The following is a 16782-nucleotide window of genomic DNA, read 5'->3' as shown; positions in this document are numbered from 1 at the left end:
TTTGATTTACTCTCTGTTCAACCAATCGGCACTCTTTAGCTCAACGGGTACATTTCCAGGTTCGGTAGAGAAGGAAGGGGAACGAGTAAGGTGTTGCACTGCAGGTTTGTGTTTTGACGATATTTCCCAGTTTTTCGATGCCACATTGAGCTTAATGTAGTTTCAGTGCACAGGTAATATACAAATAAATATGTATTTGGCAGTCACTTTGTTCCGGATGTCGTGTCTGGTGCAACGCTGCTTAATTAGCCTGGCTAGCGTTAGCTCCCCTTGTGCCCCACCGAACTGATTACAACATGGCGAAATTAGCTAGTCGCTAGCTTGAGTGGTTCGGACTGGTCTTTGTATTGACCGATAAGTCGTGTTTCATCAACCCACTCGCATTAGATCACAGACACATCGCAACGTCTTGCCTCCTATGTAACTAGTACAATGTTTGAAAAGGGCGTACGATCATGTATTAATAGCTAACGTTGGTTCAGACATAACACGACGGAGCTCGTAGCTAACCCAGGCTATTTAGCAACCCTGGTAACGTTAGCTAAGTTAGCACACTTAGTACAACTGTTCGCTAACGTTGCTTCAATTCTGGCTTTAGTTATTCAGTTAGCGTTATAAGATGGCTTAAAATGGAGAACTCGCAGTGTTGACTGGTTTAGATAGCAGTAGATTAGCGTCAATCTGTAAAGTAAGCGTTTAACGTCAACATTTAACATTAGCGGTAATGTTAATATTGTTCGTTAATCACTGGCTGATTGACTCAGCTCCTGATTCTCCGAAACAGTGCAAATGCCTTCTTCGCTCTCCACGAAAACAATCTTCTTAATGTGACGATACCATAACTGATGAGCTACGTTCTTATAATTCTGTTAGTAAGTAAATATTGTCTTTAATGCTCGCTGGATGGATGTTTATGAACCTATTTGACTTGAAACGTTAGTGAACGTAAATATCATTTAAAGTCACTCCTACATGGGAATGGAATAAAATGTATTCTATCATAATTGTTGATTTTGCTCTCGCTGAGCCTTTTTGTTTCAGTATATGTCAGTATTTCAACTAGCCTCTCCCTCCCGACAGGTCGCAGCAGCTGTTTGGTTCTTGCTTATTTAGTTCCGCCTATCAACACGCCCTTGTCCCTGTAATAAATATCGGTGAGTGCCGGTTTTCTGCCAGTTTTCCTCTCATCCCGGGCTCTTGAATAGCTGGATCTCCAGCACAAAGCTTGAATTGACTTATTTCTTTTTCTCCTTTTCACAATGCTGACAGACCTCCACAGCTCACGGGGGCCAATTTTCTGCATCTCTCTCCCTGCTGCTGCCGCCGCCTATTCCCCGGACCGCGTTGCCCATCCCGTCTCCTTCACTCTCAAAAGACCATGGAGACAGAAATTGAACAGCAAGACGATACTTCATTCGGCAACACAGAGACAAACGGTATGAAACCTAGCTTTTTTACATTTTCGGTTATGTTGTCAGAATGCACCAGTTTATTGGCAGATTTTATAAATATATACACCTTAAAATGTATCTGTGTTATGTAAGAATCGGATAGCAATAGTAGTGTTGATTCATGCCTTCTGTGGTCTTTAATTTTAATTTTTTTTTAATATCTAGTGGAGGGTTATTTATGCAATGTGTGTGTTTTTATCTCCCTATGCCAGGTAAGCGCCCTGCTGAGGATGCAGATGACCAGAAATCATTCAAGCGCTCCAGGAACTCAGACGAGATGGTTGAGCTTCGCATCCTCCTGCAGAGCAAAGTAAATCAGTTTGCCTTTCATTTCACAATGTTTCTCTCTGTTTTGTGCAGCCCTTCAGTAAGACTCCAGATTTCTTGTACTTCATCCATTTTTTCATATTTTTAGTTGTTGCCCTAATGACATCTCTATCTTTTGGATAATTTAATTTCTACCCTTTTATTAGGGGTAGTTGTACAGACGTTGTGCTACTGCAAATTCTCGCTAAATATTGTTTCAATGTTTATGACAATATATTATAACATTTTTAAGTCATGGTAGATGGTAAATCTCAGATTTACGCAAAGGAATTTGGCCCTTGGTGTCTAAGGTTGTGAGGCAGAATGAACATGCTACTCAGGCACTGTGACATAGAAACACTTGACTTAAACGTTCAAACCTTCTCACCCGGTGCAGTTTCTTCCTTTTTTTTTAATGCACTATGGACTTGTTTTTCACTGCAACATACAAGTCTTGCACCTCTATGGCTAGAAGTAGAGAGAACAAAAATGTCTTTAGTGCAGTATAACACCGTAATGCCATAAATCATAAGACACATAGGTTGAATTCCTTTGATAAGCTATCTCTCAAAAATTGGGAAACAATGGAGTCTATGTATCCAACATTTTTCAAAGGGTTACCAATATTGGGGGGGGATGTAAACTCTTTTTTTGCATCCTCTCTTGTCCCCTTTGACTCACTGCTGCTATAAGTTAAGTGTGCTTTGTATTTTCAGAATGCAGGAGCGGTGATTGGGAAGGGTGGCAAAAACATCAAAGCCCTCCGTACAGACGTGAGTACATTTTATACATATCATACGCCCAGAATTTTTATTTTGTATTATTTATTTTACCGTTCACTGATGTTCAGCCTCCCAACATACCCACCCCCTCTTTGGAACAGCAGTAAAAAAAAAAAATGACAATCATTTACTGTTGATATCTGTTTACAAACTTGCTTTGGTAATTGGCAATATTTTCTTCTGTGTTAATATGGGGTGTGGTTAGCGAGTGTCTGTATTGATATTAGCCCTCTGTTCATGAAAACGTCATCAACCATTTCGGGTTGATTTTACCTCTTTATTCTCATATGATAATCATGTGATTACCTCAGCTAAACTGGCCCCTGGCACGAAAGTCCAATTTCATGTCAGTTTGTTTCTCCATCTTGATAATTAATTTTAACAATGCTGGTGTGGCAACACTGATGCTTTTGTTAATCTAAATTTATTGGCACAGTGCGGTGTTCATGAGGTCACCTGAAACGCCAGCTAATAAGGCAACCTGACTAATATTTAATCTTTCAATGTCATTGCCTCTTTCTCTAGCCCTCCACAATTTGCTCTACCCCCCCCTCTCTCACTGTCTCTGGTCTATTCCCCAACATTGAACTTATCATGTTCTTGATATGCCATCACCCATTTTCCAATGTCACATTTTCTCCTTTTCTCTCTTTGACAAACCTATCTCTGAGAGAATCAAATTAAAGTCACGTTTGAACAGTGTAGAGCCTGTATATTTAAAATGTATTCCTCTTCCCTCTTCCCTCTCCCTTGTTTATTATTTTACTGTTGACTTTTGCCCACTTCCTCCTCTGTTGCCCATGTTCTGGATGGCCCCTCCTGCGCCCGCCCACCTGACACCCTGGTTGGCCCTGTCCATAATCGTGCCCTGTCCCTAAATGGGCGCCTTACTTGATTGACATCTGTGCTCGAATGGCCCTGGCCCCTGCCCATTCCACGCCCAGTTCAATGCCAGTGTGTCAGTCCCAGACAGCAGTGGGCCTGAGCGGTATGTCCCTAAGCTCCTCCCTCTCACTGCCTGACTACAGGTCAAACAAACAAAAAGAGATGAATAATAAATAGTCATCCTGCCTCTGTCAAGTCACTGTATTTTAACCTACCTGTTCTCTTAGTATTTTAGCCTGAGTCAAAATGCCTAAATGCGTTCATGTCCAAATCTGCCTGTAAAAGCCATGTCGAGATCCTTTTTATATGCCATTTTTAAAGTCACGTCAACATTAAGATAAACTTAGGATGGTGTTGTCAGGGTTTTTCCACAATCTGCCACTGTCTTTTTAAATCTTTGCTTTAATCTGTGCAGTATATCTGTTTTTTTTTATTATGTTTTTGCTGATGATTACCCTCCACTATCTTTGCGTTTTCACCTCCCTCCCCCCTCAGAGTGGATATACTGGTGTTCTTGTTTTTTCCCCCGTTACTTTCATAAGCTCACCTGCTTCTCGCACCATCCCATTCTTTCCTTGAGATGCTATAATTGTACCGATAGACCCGTGATTGTCCATCCATTCTGAAACGCAAAAGGCAAGCTAGGATTCAAGTGTTGTGTCTGTGTGTGTGTTTTTCCTTTCCTGTCTTCTGCTTCATCTGAACTTTGTTATTGACTACTGGAGCTATTGAACGTACAGATTATCTCTCTCTATCCCACTCATCCATGCATTCTTTGGTGTTGCGTTTATTTCTTCTCCCATCCCCTTAAATAGCGGTGGCAACCCTAATTTTCCATGGTATAATCTGCTCTGCTGCTCTCCCTCAGTTGTCTACCATTCTACTCCCATGTACAAACTGTGCTTAAGTTACCTTGATCAGTAAATCCATTGTTTATTTTATTGTTTAACTAGGTGGGTGCAGACAACAAGATTCTATATATTATCGTTGGCCAAAATGAAGCATCTACATTTCTATCCAGGCTATTATTGAATGACGGGATGCTTTGATAAACGTGGTTAAAAATTTGAGAGAGGAGTCATTGGTTCTCTCAGTCGTCCCTAATCTTTCAACGTTGTGTTAGGCACTTTGAAGGCTTTGTGGTGTGCATCCACCCAGCTATGCTTTAGGACTATAGAGTTCTCTTTGGCACCTTTGGTGCTTATTCCTGCCAGATCCTCCTCAGATTTACGCCCCCCCCTCCCCCCCTGTCTCGCCCCTTCAGTGGTCACCAAATGCAGTCACTTTTCTTTGGGTCCTTTTTTTATTTTGTCTCTTTTCTTCCTTTCTCTGGATAAATGACTGTTTTCTTTCATTGCATATTTGGATACCAGTTTTTCCACTTACAGTGGTGAATTATCAGTGACCATGACCAAGTTTAGAAAACACTGGATCTCAACAGTTCATATGGCTGTGTTAGTTTCAGTAGTGAGTTGGTTAAATGGGGTGTGGCTGGTTTTTTTATGGCATGGAAGGGGATGTTATGAGTTCTCTAATCTCAAATGTTGTTCCCTCCCCCCTGGGGTGTCTTACTGGCTACCCCAACCCCATCATCTTTGTGAATTATGAAGCATCCTGAGCATCAGTGCTGACATCGAGACAGTTGGAGAAATCCTGCTGAAGATCATCCCAACATTGGAAGAGGTGAGGACTTGTTGAACTTGGTTTCTTCTCTTCATGTCAAGTCCTTTTGAACCCAATGAACTAGACCATTTATTTAAAAGTGAAAGCAATGGTGGATGTTAACAGTTATCACCAAGCTATGTGTTGTAAATGTCCATTGTGTAGCCGAGATGCTTTCTATTTCAGTTTTTTTTTTTTTTTTTTCGTCGTTTTGTGCGCTTTTGATATTGTTTGCACCTGCAAATAAGTGGTTTAATTGAACTTGACTTATTCAAAACATGTTTGCTTGTGTCTGAGCTACCTTTTGAGGCTTTTTATAAGACTGTTGCCATGTGCCTATTTTGTGCCTTTTAGGTGCATGATATTGCTCTAATTAGAAATAAACCCAAGTCTTGGGCACATTTGAGACTTTCAGAGAACTAAATAGACTGTGCCGAAGTACTAACATGCGACATGTTTTGCTCAGTACCAGCAGTACAATGGTATGGATTTTGACTGTGAGCTGCGCCTCCTGATCCATCAGAGCCTGGCTGGCTCGATCATTGGAGTGAAGGGAGCCAAGATCAAGGAGCTCAGAGAGGTATGTTGATGGGGTGTGGATTTGTTTTTTACAACTAAATCAGTTGCAAAGCAGCTAACAGACTGACTTGTGTGAGTAATGTACAACATGGATTCTCACACAGCCTACGTCAGTTGTAACAAGAATACTCTTCATGAAATGAAGCTGGAGGTATAACGGGGAATGAATTTTTTTGTCTTGTTTTGTATGGTTTGTGCTTATTATTTGTTTTCCTAACTGTTATTTTCCTCTGGCTCAATCTTTTATGTCCTAGAATACTTCATGTACCTCAAAGATGCGAAAATATACCCATAAAATGACACAGTTGTGATTTGATGTGTGAACTGTAATGTTTTTCTAAAGTGGAATCAGCTGCTGTATCATTTGGATCTTTCTGTGATCCTCATGTGTGCGCCTGTATCTGTGTCTCTAGAACACAAAGACCAGCATCAAGCTGTTTCAGGAGTGTTGTCCTCAGTCAACAGACCGTGTGGTGCTGGTCGGCGGTAAAACTGAGAGAGTGGTCGAGTGTATCAAGACGATGCTGGAGCTTATCGCTGAAGTGAGTATCTCTTGCAGTGGACCAGAGGCCCTTTTTCTGTCATTGGCGAGAATAATACATTGAAGAAATGCAACATATTGAATCCTTTTTCTGATTCACAATACATTGCTTGGAAATATAAAATGTTGCGTAATGGAGGACAATCAAGTGTCAACAGCATGTCAAACTCCAGCAGATTTTTTTATTTTTTTTTAAATTATGTTGCATCAATACATTCAATGCCCTTTCAGTGAGATTTAGTTTTATGTCAGGAGTATAGTATTGTTGTTGTTGTTGTTGTTAATAGTTGCACATTTATTCCCTCCACACCTGTATTCTTGTAAACTGCATTTGAAATATATTTGAGCAGATCAGTTGATCTCCCTTCTGTCCACCCTTTTTTAGGCTCCCATAAAGGGCCGTGCGCAGCCCTACGACCCCAACTTCTACGACGAAACGTATGAATATGGTGGTTTCACCGTAATGTTTGAAGAGAGGGGAGGAGGTCGCAGGCTGATGGGAGGGTTCCCCATGCGTGGGAGCAGGTCCAGCGGTGGAGACCGTGGGTTTGAACGAATGCCCTCTAGCAGAGGGGGGCGGGGACCCATGCCTCCTTCTCGCCGTGATTACGATGAGATAAGCCCCCGCCGAGGCCCTCCTCCACCCCACCCGAGTAGGGCTGTCAGGGGGAGCGGGCGTGGACGCAGCATGCCTATGGGACACCCACACAGAGGAGGGTAAGACACAATCACAAAGGATCTACCGTCTGGTGCTCTTTTCTGTCGCTCTCCGACTTTGCTTTTTCTTTTCTGTCCTGCAAAGGCGTGGACACTTAATTGAGTTTGTAAGTAGAGGTGTAACGGACCCTAGCCAATCAGTGAAGTGGGCAGGTTTCGATGCCTAATGCAGATACAATCTTTTACACATTCTTTGTTTTACTGAACACTGAAATGCCAAGTGACTTCATGATCCTACTCATCAGTTTGAAGTTGAGAGTCCTCTTACTCCTGTTAACCTCTTGACTTGTAAGTGTTTGATATTTCCCACATACATTCTATAGCACTTGTTTCCTTCTGCATCTGCGTACACAAAGCTAAATCCCTCTTCAGGGGCTTAGTTTCCAGTCGGGCTCACTTGCTCAACTTGCTTTGCATTGTCTAATTCAGAGGTTAAACTGAGTCCAGTGTTCTGCATGTAGTCCAGTGTCGCACTATGCACCCCTCTGGAAACATTTGTATTCACGGTTATCATTCCATAAATTGTATGTGCTCATCACTGTATGTCTGGGTGTGTTTGTGTGTCTTTTTCCCATCTCCATCTTGCCCACAGAGAAGATCGTTACTATGACTCGTACCGTGGCTCAGAGGACAGGTCCAAGTAAGTTTCTGTCCCCAAACCTTTGCCCGAACCTCCTAACTTATCCTAACAGGGATACTTTGATGTTCTGTCATTTGATACTACAATATAGGTAGGTGCTCTGTAAAGGCAATTCAACGAAGCAAACAGTCCTCATTAATACCATTGGGTGGTGCTTCCTCATTGTAGAGTAGCATTTTATCCTTTGGTCTTAGTGAGGATCATTTACTAATGTTCAGCATAATTTCCATTAGAAAAAAACTTAAAATGAATTAATATTAAAATTACATTGTATGTGTTGAGGTATTCCTACACATCCCATATTTTCCTGCGTTAATACTTTATTGTTGCATTTTGTTGAATATGCCTGGTTATCTACTTGCTCTCGTAACTCTTAATAACACTCTGTATCCCTTTTGTCTTCCTGTCATCCCTAATTCTCAACACTAATGACTGCCTTACAAACATCCATTGCTCTACTCTCCGTTTGCCTGTAGTCCCCTAGCCAGCATAAGGCTGCATTGGCACCAAATCATGCATTGCAGTGATTAGCACAAGGTTGTGTGTCGATATGGGAGTGTCACTTATTTATTGCCCATTAACACCAATTGGCCGCACAACAATTATTTCCTTTGTTCCCTAATAGCGGGGTTGTAAAGCTCTGGATCACCGGTTACGTTTTTGGCCACTGCAGCGTGACGTCTGTTTGCGTTTCTCCAAATGTTTGTTCTCCTTTTAACTTTTCGCTTAGTGTGTTTTTACAGCGTCCCCACCGCCGCAGATTAAACGCACTTCCCACATTCAAATGAATGAGGACTGCCGGTTTCGCCGCAATGCCTGATTTGGTGTGAATGCAACTTAAGTCCCTTACCCTGATCCCAATTCACCTGTCCCACTTTGTAGGGAACTACACTAATGTTGTACAACCACGTCTTTCCTGTGTTGATATCCAATCTGCTATTCGCTCCCAGTTTTGCCCAGGTTGAGAGGAAGTAGTTGTGTTGGTGGTGTATATGATGGTCATGTGCTGATATAAAGCTGACTTTCGTCACCTGAGTGCCCTTGCAAAACGGCATGCTGACTTGTAATTGGAGAAGTCAGTTTTTGATATGTACTGTTGCATTTGAATGCAACATTCTGGCAGACTTTTACACATAAAATGGGAAGCTCTGCCCTACCCACTATTTACATTAGTACCATTATAGCTAATAACACCAATGTGTAATACAACGTGGCTACGGAGAAACTCTGTCAGGCTAAAGCAACAAGCCGTATGAAGTTCTGTACAGGCTGTAGTTTCACATTAAGGTAACATCCAAGAACAGCACGAGTACCAGATAAAGCCAAATGTTTCTTCAGCAAATTCCTTTATTTGAGCTCAGTTTTGGGGGGGGGGGAATCAGCCGCCCATGGCTCTGATCATCATCATCACCACCACCACCTGTCACTTCTCTCACCATAACACTGTCAGAGCTGTTCCTGTTACTGTGTGGGAAGATGGCTGAGAGGAAATGTGTTTATACTGTAATCTTGCTCAGCGTGTGTGCAGTTTGACCTAGACCACAAATTTCCTTTGGAATGTTGTCAAAAAAAATAATTTCTGAGCATTTTATGTTTCTTTCTGCCCCCCCCCCCCCCCCATTCTCTCTCTCTCCCCCTCCCTCCCTCCCCCCAATCATTTCATCACCAGTGACAGAAGAGGCAGACCGGATCGCTACAGTGATAACATGGTTAGTGACCCTTGCATGCAGCTCTTGGGTGCCAGTGTTCTCAGGCTTGCACACTGGTTGGTCCCAGCACGAAGCAATATGCTGCGATTGTCCATTGTGCTGTAATGATAATAGAGTTTACTGACAACACAACTGTAGCTGGTCCCTCGTGTGCACACACTCATCTGAGCCCTGGAAGCATTCAAGATAGTGTTTGCATGGCGTAAGCCACCAAATAACCATAATCACCACAGTCGGAGATACCCCATAAAAATCAGCTATAATTGCTCTCTTACTGTGTACTTTTCATGGCCAGCCGGTTTCTCCTGCGAAGACGGGGAGGATGTTGGGGGTGGGGGTGGCCATGGTTGGTTGCTAGGCAATAATAACGCTTTGTTGACAGACTGGAAGGTCTCTCTCCTCTCGCTCTCTTCTCTCCTCCCGCCTCTCTCACTCTCTCTGTGAGCTAACAGGATACTGCCTGCCGTTGCTCAGCAACAGCTTTTTGAATTGCCTGTTGCCCTGGTGACAGCAGCAGTATAATAGCAGGTAAAAATGGGGGCTGATGGAGATGCAAGGAGAGAAGGGAAGGGGGGATGGATGGATGGAGGGAGGGAGGGAGGGAGGGAGGGAACGAAAGGAGGAGGAGTTTGGCTTATGGATGAAAACGGGTTTTTAGTCGAGTCTGCTCCGTTGACGAAGCTGCATCATCATCATCATCATAGAGCTGTGCTTCCAGTCCTCTGTCCATTCAGCTGGGATGTGTAGAAAGATGAAACGAATCGACCGTACCGTATGTAACCCTGTTGTGTTTCTGTTTGCTTCTTACAGAGTGGAGGAGGATATGGTGAGTACTAAGCCTCTGTCTGTTGTTTTTGCCTGTGTCATTATATGAATGTGGTTTCAAGGCTGTTGGTTTGTGTCTGTGTGGAGCCCTCGGGGTTCTCTTCAGCAGACTGTAGTGTAGCATGTAGTCTGAATGTGTTGTTCATAGACAATATGACTAAATGTGTACAGTGTCAACATGGCTAGAAGGACATTGCAGCTCACATTTAGACGTTGGAGCATTGAAACTCTAGTAGAATGACATTTTACTTCCAGGTACAATGAATTCTCTTTAGATAATCTTAGTTTACAGCAAATGTTTAGGATGACACACAGAGCTAATTTTTTCTTCAGAAGATCTTGTATGAGTCACATGTTTGAGTTTAGTATTTAAGTGGGTGATTTGTTTATAAATGTCAGACATAATGTTTATATTGAGTTTTCTCTCCTGCTCAGACAACACTTCCTCCTGGGATAGCTACCAGTCAGGTGAGTTTTCACACCTTCTTTCAATCAGAATCATGGGGAATTTTTGCTGAGCTGTGTGTGACAATGCTGGCAGCCGAGGATTGATTTCAAGTGCTCTACTTACTTTCTCTCTTATGTCTGTGTGGTCCTCCTCCCCCCTGGCCAACAGGCGGACGTGGCTCCTATAATGACATGGGTGGCCCCGTCATTACCACACAAGTGACGATCCCTAAAGATGTGAGTATATGACGGCAACGTAACATAAAAACTGGCACACCAAAGACAAATCGGTGTACCTCACCCACTATACCCTCGTGTCAAGAAACATTCAGTCGGACGTAATAAAAACCCTGCATTACCGTATGTGATCATGTCATCTGCACACTCTCATTAACCTATTTTAAAAATTACATTTAGTCATGCGTTTGTGTCATAGTCTACTAGTTGTGCATCATGACCAATAAGTCCTGTCGTCTCCCCCACATTGACCTCGCTCTAGACTCGGTAGTCTTTCAGTGTAACCGACAAACGTCCTTTGAGAAGTAGTAGTATTCATCTCTTCCTAAACAGCTTGAACTCGTATTTTCTTGAGCATGTCATACATACTATATTACCTTTTTTTTTTATCTTCTCCCAGTGCTTAAAATGTTTCTCCCCATGTTTGTCTTTTCTTCCCTCTCATTCTCTCCTCCGTACCCAACCGACAGCTGGCTGGCTCCATCATTGGTAAGGGAGGCCAGCGGATCAAACAGATCCGCCACGAGTCAGGAGCCTCAATCAAGATCGATGAGCCTCTGGAAGGTTCTGAGGACCGAATAATCACAATTACTGGCACCCAGGATCAGATCCAGAACGCCCAGTACCTTCTACAGAACAGGTAAGTTCTCACATTGCCTTACAATGAGTACACTTGAATTCTGTCTTGATTCAGCAGCCTAGTTGTAGTTGAACCATGAAGGCCATGAAATTGTGCTCATCAAACTGACGAGCTTTCAAAACCTCTGACATTGTCATGTAGGCTCTGGCCTGAGCTCTTGTAAAAGCTTTAAGCAACCATCTCAGAGAGTGCAGTCTTGTAAACTCATGCAAGCTAAAAGTATCTACTGATGCTTTCTTTCTCTACCTCTTTCAACCCTTTGTTCCACACGCATACATATTAAGATTATAAATGCATAAATGTCTTTTTCTGAAATTGCCTCTTACTACTAGCTAGCCCACTTGTTGTTGGGTTGTGTATTTCTGTTGCCTGCTGTCTCTTCTCCACTAACCCCCTTCCTTTTTCCCCATGCAACCTGCAACTAGTAAAAACCTTCCTCTTGCATGAAATGGCTGTGAATGAGTAAGCAAAGTCAATAGCATTTTATTTTCAAAGGGTCAATGTAATTGACATGCTTCTTTGACTGTCATATTTGTCCATTGAATATGATTTGGTAGAAGTTTAAAAAAAAAAAAAATCCATCCAAGCCGTTTCAGTGTGAAGCAGGGAGTGGATTGATTCTCCCCTGGCTGCTGCTGTGTGGAAGACTAGTGATTTTGTTGTTTTTAGTTAGATCAACCGACAACAAATCACAGTCTGCCAAATAGCACAGGCTCCTCCTCTTCTGTCTCCCTTGGCAACCAGTAGGCATGTATAATGCACACTACTTCCTTGTTGATGCTATCCGAGCTTAGCCACGACTGCTAATACAGCTGTAGTGTAGTGTTGCCATGGTAACTAACCCTGCCTCCCTCTTCCTCCCCCCCTTCCTCTTCAGTGTGCTGCACCTGCTTGGACACAAGGACTAACCACACCCCTCTTTTTCCTCCTCTTCCTCGCTCTCAGTCGGCCATTTATTTCACATCTTCCCCCCGTCGTACTCTCTCTGCCCGTCTGTCTTTCCCGCTCCGTCTCCCTTCCTGCTCTGCCTCCTCACCCGTTTCCTCCCAAGATCCCATCCTGCTACAGTTGCATAGCTATATATTGACACAATCGTTGACTTGTGAATTGCAATTTTCCTCTTGTGTATTTTATTTATTTTTCCACTCTTTTTATTTCAGTGTGAAGCAGTACTCTGGTCATTTGCTGTAGACCCAGGAGACTCAGATTGAAGCAGACTCAGATTGCCCCCCCCCCTCCCCCCTGCCCCCTTTCCAACACATCCCCTTCAGACTATTATTCTGGATTGTGGGTGTCTTTTGAATTTATTTTTGTATTTTTTAATGAAACATATGTCCAACATTCCTGTGCATAAAAGAAAATGTAGATGCGCCGCATTTTAAGAGTGTGGTCATTAGTTTATCTCATACACTTTGCTTTTTTTGTTTTTTAACATTCACATCTATCAAATTATTCTTCAGTCTCCTGACAGACAAAAATAAACCTTCATTTTTTGATGGTTTTGATTTTATGACCTGTATATGTATGCTTGTGTCTCCGGTTTAAATCTGTCGTGTGTGTGTGTGTGTGTGCGCACGTGCTTGGGTTGGGTGTGCTTTCGCTTCTCTATCGGTCCCTTCACACACATTTGTACCACATTACCACTCTGTGCAACTTGCAGAATGTAAGCTACAATTCTTTTAATTTTGAACCGTTTGTTTTTATTTTAGAGATGTGGGAAATTTCACCCTTCAGAATGGATTTGGGGATGTTTAAGTTGGGACTCTTGTTCAAACCAGATACAGAAGAATTTGTAAGAATATCCATGGTAGTTGTGTGATGACATCAATTCGAATAATTTCAATACCTCTTCACAAATGGAAATGTGTAGCTAGACATTTGTTTTGACATTTTATTCGAGTTTTGACAAATGATATTGAATGCATCTATTTTGTCCCTGCAATTTCCTGTGCTCTACACTTGTTTGCTCTCCATGCTGTAGACTTCACATTGTCAAATTGTAAAATGAATAAAGATGGTGCCACTTTTTACTGAACCAATTTGCATTTTTAATTGCAAAATCATTGCAGGTGGATCCGTTTCATATATTAATCTGTAGATTGTTCTCTGGACCAAGTGAGTTATAAGATTGTCTTCAATGCCAGAAAATTGTGAAAATATCCACAAAAAGCACACTTGCAAATTGGTATGTACAAACTCTAAAATATTATTTATTATCATATACGACCAAGAAAAGCAGCACATCTTCACATCAAAGAAGCTGGACTTTTTTGTGACAATTTTGCTTTAAAAATGACATCAATTTATTAATTGGATGGTTACTGGATGTATTGTACCTCTGAAATTACACCATTTTACTTTTAACTGGCCCAGCATATCTAATTTCTATAAAACGTTTTTTTTAAATATATATTTACACGTTGTTTTGCGTATCCATAACCAAGGAACCCATACCGTGTTAAAGGTTCCATGCCCATAACATGGACATCACGTTTTCTGGGTTCCTCTCCTGGCTTCTTATGATTGGTTTATCGGCCGGCGACGAGCTCACAACGGAGGCTCTGATTGGTCAACAGCTGGAAACCAGGTAGTGGAAACACGAAGGATCACGCGCTTGCTGTAGGCGACAGCGTTACTTCCTCTGCATTCATCGGTAAGTTTAGTCAAACGTTCATTTATGAATGGAAAATAAAGCGAACATTGTCGCTGAATAGGAAGTTTGTATCGGAAAACAATCCGCTGTGTAATGTCCGTATTAGTGGTGAAAAACCTGGATTACTCCAGTCAGTTACTACATGCACTTTGCTCGCCCAGTTTTCAGTGAAACGTGATCACGTGATGTAGGTTACCTGGGCATATTTTATTAACTCGCGCACAATACTGCTCTTTCCATGAAAAACGACTTTTTAAAAATAATTTGTCTCAGCACAGAAAGAAGAGTGAAAATGAATTTCCTCCAGGGGGTCGCTCTGTTTTGGCGTCACAGTATCGTACCAGTCTGATAGGGAGCACATCATTAACACAGCCATTAAACACCGCGGATAGATGGAGTAGATCCAGGCAGCTTTCAGAGGTTCTCTAAGAAGGATCTAATTTAGTTCTTTTGGTTTTAATAATGGGATTGGTCAGAGGTGGTCCTGTGTGCAGGGCTTTTCTGCTTTGTGCACCTCGGCTGCATGAGATGAGAGTGAAGTCCTACCCTAAAAACACTGTGAAGGGAGTTTGCAAAACAGCACAGATTTTCTCTTTTTAAAAAGACATGTTCCTGCTTCGATTCATCTCTCCCCTCTTGATGTATTTTCATTATGAATGATCTAATAAAGCAGGGAGATTATCTTCCAAATGGAACTTCCCCAGAGATGTATGGAGCATATTGGTGTTTCAGTATGAAAAGGGCACTGGCATTCACATCTCCCTCCGTACCCACCAATGCTCATAGAGGCTGCTCACGAAGACTGTAATGTGTCTGATTATAACCAAGACTCCTCAAACAAAAGAACTTGCTTACTCAACTCCAATGTCTTTGGAGTATGAAGGAGCTGAAAATCACAAAAGCAAATAAATAGGCCTATCTAACGCTTCTATTGATGTACAGCAGCAGAAGGAAACATGTACTTATTTACATTATCTCCTTTGATTCATGTAGGGGCTGCCGGTGAATGTATTCTACATTTACATGTGACCCGTCCTCTCCATACAGTAGCACAGTGTCCATCATGGAGCCACTTCTGTTCCCACGTGAGTCTGGGCAGTTCATAGCGGAGCGGAGTCGGGACGTGTTCGTCGAAGAGGAAGGCGTGCAGAAGGTGGCAGAGATGCTCTACAACCTCCGACACAGTGACGATCTGACCGCCAGCGGCTGGAAGAAGGCGAATCCGTTGGCTCCAGCACCCACCTCTGACCAGGGGAGTCCGTCAACAGCCAGGACCACCCAGAGAAATAGAATATTAGAGTACATGAGAAGTGAATCACGTAGTGCACATTGCAACAGCAATGAATTAAAAGAGACCAGGTTACCCTAAATTCTTGATTAATGAAAACTGGCCATGAATGGAGGAAAAGCACTATTCTGGAAAAATAATGTCATAGATGTCTTAGAGGTTCATTTTTGCTGAACAGTAAAATAATAATTCAAGACAACCACTGGTGAATTGAATGTTTGTACCTTTAGCATCACCTGTGTCCACAAGTGTACATCCCCTGGTGAAAGACTTGAAAATGTATCCCCACTAAATGAAGGCTTCAAAGTGAATTCACCTTTTTTAAACAGTCTGTTATCCGTTCTTTTACCTGTTTAGTTTTTAGTGCAGTGACTGCCTCCTTGCTCACTGCACAGTTTATGCATTCCGGTTGAAGCCTCAGGTTTTTTTTTCCTGCTCTCTTGATAATTTGTCTTTTTCAACGTCGCAGGCCTTGAACTGGGTGTTTGTGGTAGACACCATGAACTTCTCCTTTTGGCCCGAGGAAGAGACTCAACAGTGTGAGGTGACCTATGAAGGGACCACGTACACGGGCTACATGACCCTGTGTGCTGCCATCACCAGGGCCATGGAGGAAGGTGAGAGCACCAAAAAAAGATGAATCTAGTTGTTTTGCTTACTTTGTTAAAGGGCTCTTACAACAACATTTTATACGGTTAAAAATAACACATTGTGTTTTTTAATAGTACATTGATTCAGCTTGCACAAAACCCGCCCTCCTTTCTCAGGTGCAATTTTGAGGTGATGCATCACAGCTGTTACTTACATTTGGTGGGCAACATTTTAGCAGGATTCATCAAACTTTCACAGGAAATAAACCAGATTGTACTAAGAAACAATCTGGGTGATAGAATGTCAGAACTATTTATCCTCTTTGTTAGAAGCTGCGTCTCTGGAGAGAAAGATGTATAATCGAGCCCCTTTTTGATGTCTCTTTTTGTTCCTATTTGCTGTGGACCTTTGTTGTGCACCGCTATTACCAATTATTGTGTATGTGCCCTTTACTTCAACTTGGACAGCTGGGAAATTGCTCGTAGCTCTGCAAGCGCCTGTGCATCGTTCATAATTGCCGTGAATGACTCCGGATATGAATCAATTATGTCTCATGTGGAATGGTGCTCTCAATGTGTGGTCGCTGTGGCCTTTATAATTACAAGAGATTGTCTCAGAAAAGCTCAGGTAGCTCTGCTCCAGAGTGTGAATCTCGAGGGTTGACAGCGTGAGATCAGGACAAATTATGTCTTTTGAGCTTCGAGCGAGAATTGGCTTCTGTGGAGTTATATTCCTGTAATTATAGAATGCCATAACTTCATACCTTAGTAGCTCGAGTGTCTTCTCTCTCTCTCTCTCTCTCTCTCTCTCTCTCTCTCTCTCTCTCTCT

The 16782-nt window shown here is 42.3% G+C and overlaps 2 protein-coding genes across 8 annotated transcripts in view; both read left to right on the top strand.

Annotated features, from left to right (window-relative positions):
* The first annotated feature begins 29 nt into the window (after positions 1–29).
* Positions 30–13456, top strand: hnrnpk (heterogeneous nuclear ribonucleoprotein K). 6 transcript variants are annotated; one of them, XM_031856294.1, is made up of 17 exons: positions 30–104; positions 1081–1154; positions 1270–1436; positions 1664–1761; positions 2474–2530; positions 3484–3527; positions 5035–5107; positions 5553–5666; positions 6079–6207; positions 6592–6923; positions 7516–7563; positions 9233–9272; positions 10083–10098; positions 10533–10565; positions 10714–10781; positions 11252–11421; positions 12299–12574. In XM_031856294.1, the coding sequence occupies exons 3-17, from the start codon at positions 1379–1381 to the stop codon at positions 12327–12329; spliced, it is 1311 nt and encodes a 436-aa protein (XP_031712154.1). In that variant the 5' UTR covers positions 30–104; positions 1081–1154; positions 1270–1378; the 3' UTR covers positions 12330–12574. The 6 variants fall into 6 exon arrangements, with proteins under 6 accessions (XP_031712154.1, XP_031712156.1, XP_031712152.1 ...); XM_031856296.1 differs by lacking the exon at positions 12299–12574 and adding an exon at positions 12582–13456 and having other exon boundaries at positions 31–104; positions 5559–5666; XM_031856292.1 differs by lacking the exon at positions 12299–12574 and adding an exon at positions 12582–13456 and having other exon boundaries at positions 31–104.
* An 80-nt stretch (positions 13457–13536) lies between these two features.
* Positions 13537–16782, top strand: part of qng1 (Q-nucleotide N-glycosylase 1) — a 6227-nt gene continuing 2981 nt past the window's right edge. Inside the window, exons 1-3 of one of the 2 annotated variants that reach the window (XM_031856299.1) lie at positions 13537–14074; positions 15122–15326; positions 15832–15979. In XM_031856299.1, the coding sequence (XP_031712159.1) occupies positions 15138–15326; positions 15832–15979 (337 nt within the window). In that variant the 5' untranslated portion in view covers positions 13537–14074; positions 15122–15137. Of the gene's footprint in view, positions 14075–15067; positions 15327–15831; positions 15980–16782 lie in introns of both variants that reach the window. The other variant, XM_031856298.1, reaches the window with a different exon arrangement.

The sequence above is a fragment of the Anarrhichthys ocellatus genome, unplaced genomic scaffold, assembly GCF_004355925.1.
Source record: "Anarrhichthys ocellatus isolate YVR2014 unplaced genomic scaffold, GSC_Weel_1.0 scaffold17, whole genome shotgun sequence".
Taxonomy (NCBI): Eukaryota; Metazoa; Chordata; class Actinopteri; order Perciformes; family Anarhichadidae; genus Anarrhichthys; species Anarrhichthys ocellatus.
The sequence above is the reverse complement of the archived record's forward strand: the minus strand, read 5'-3'. Positions and strand labels throughout refer to the sequence as shown.

Bases quoted from the DNA above. Each gene is read 5' to 3' on its own strand.
- hnrnpk (XM_031856292.1), top strand. From the start codon at position 1,379: ATGGAGACAGAAATTGAACAGCAAGACGATACTTCATTCGGCAACACA. The intron at 7,564-9,232 runs GTAAGTTTCTGT...TTTCATCACCAG, and splicing joins GGCTCAGAGGACAGGTCCAA to TGACAGAAGAGGCAGACCGG. The intron at 10,566-10,713 runs GTGAGTTTTCAC...CCTGGCCAACAG, and splicing joins CTGGGATAGCTACCAGTCAG to GCGGACGTGGCTCCTATAAT.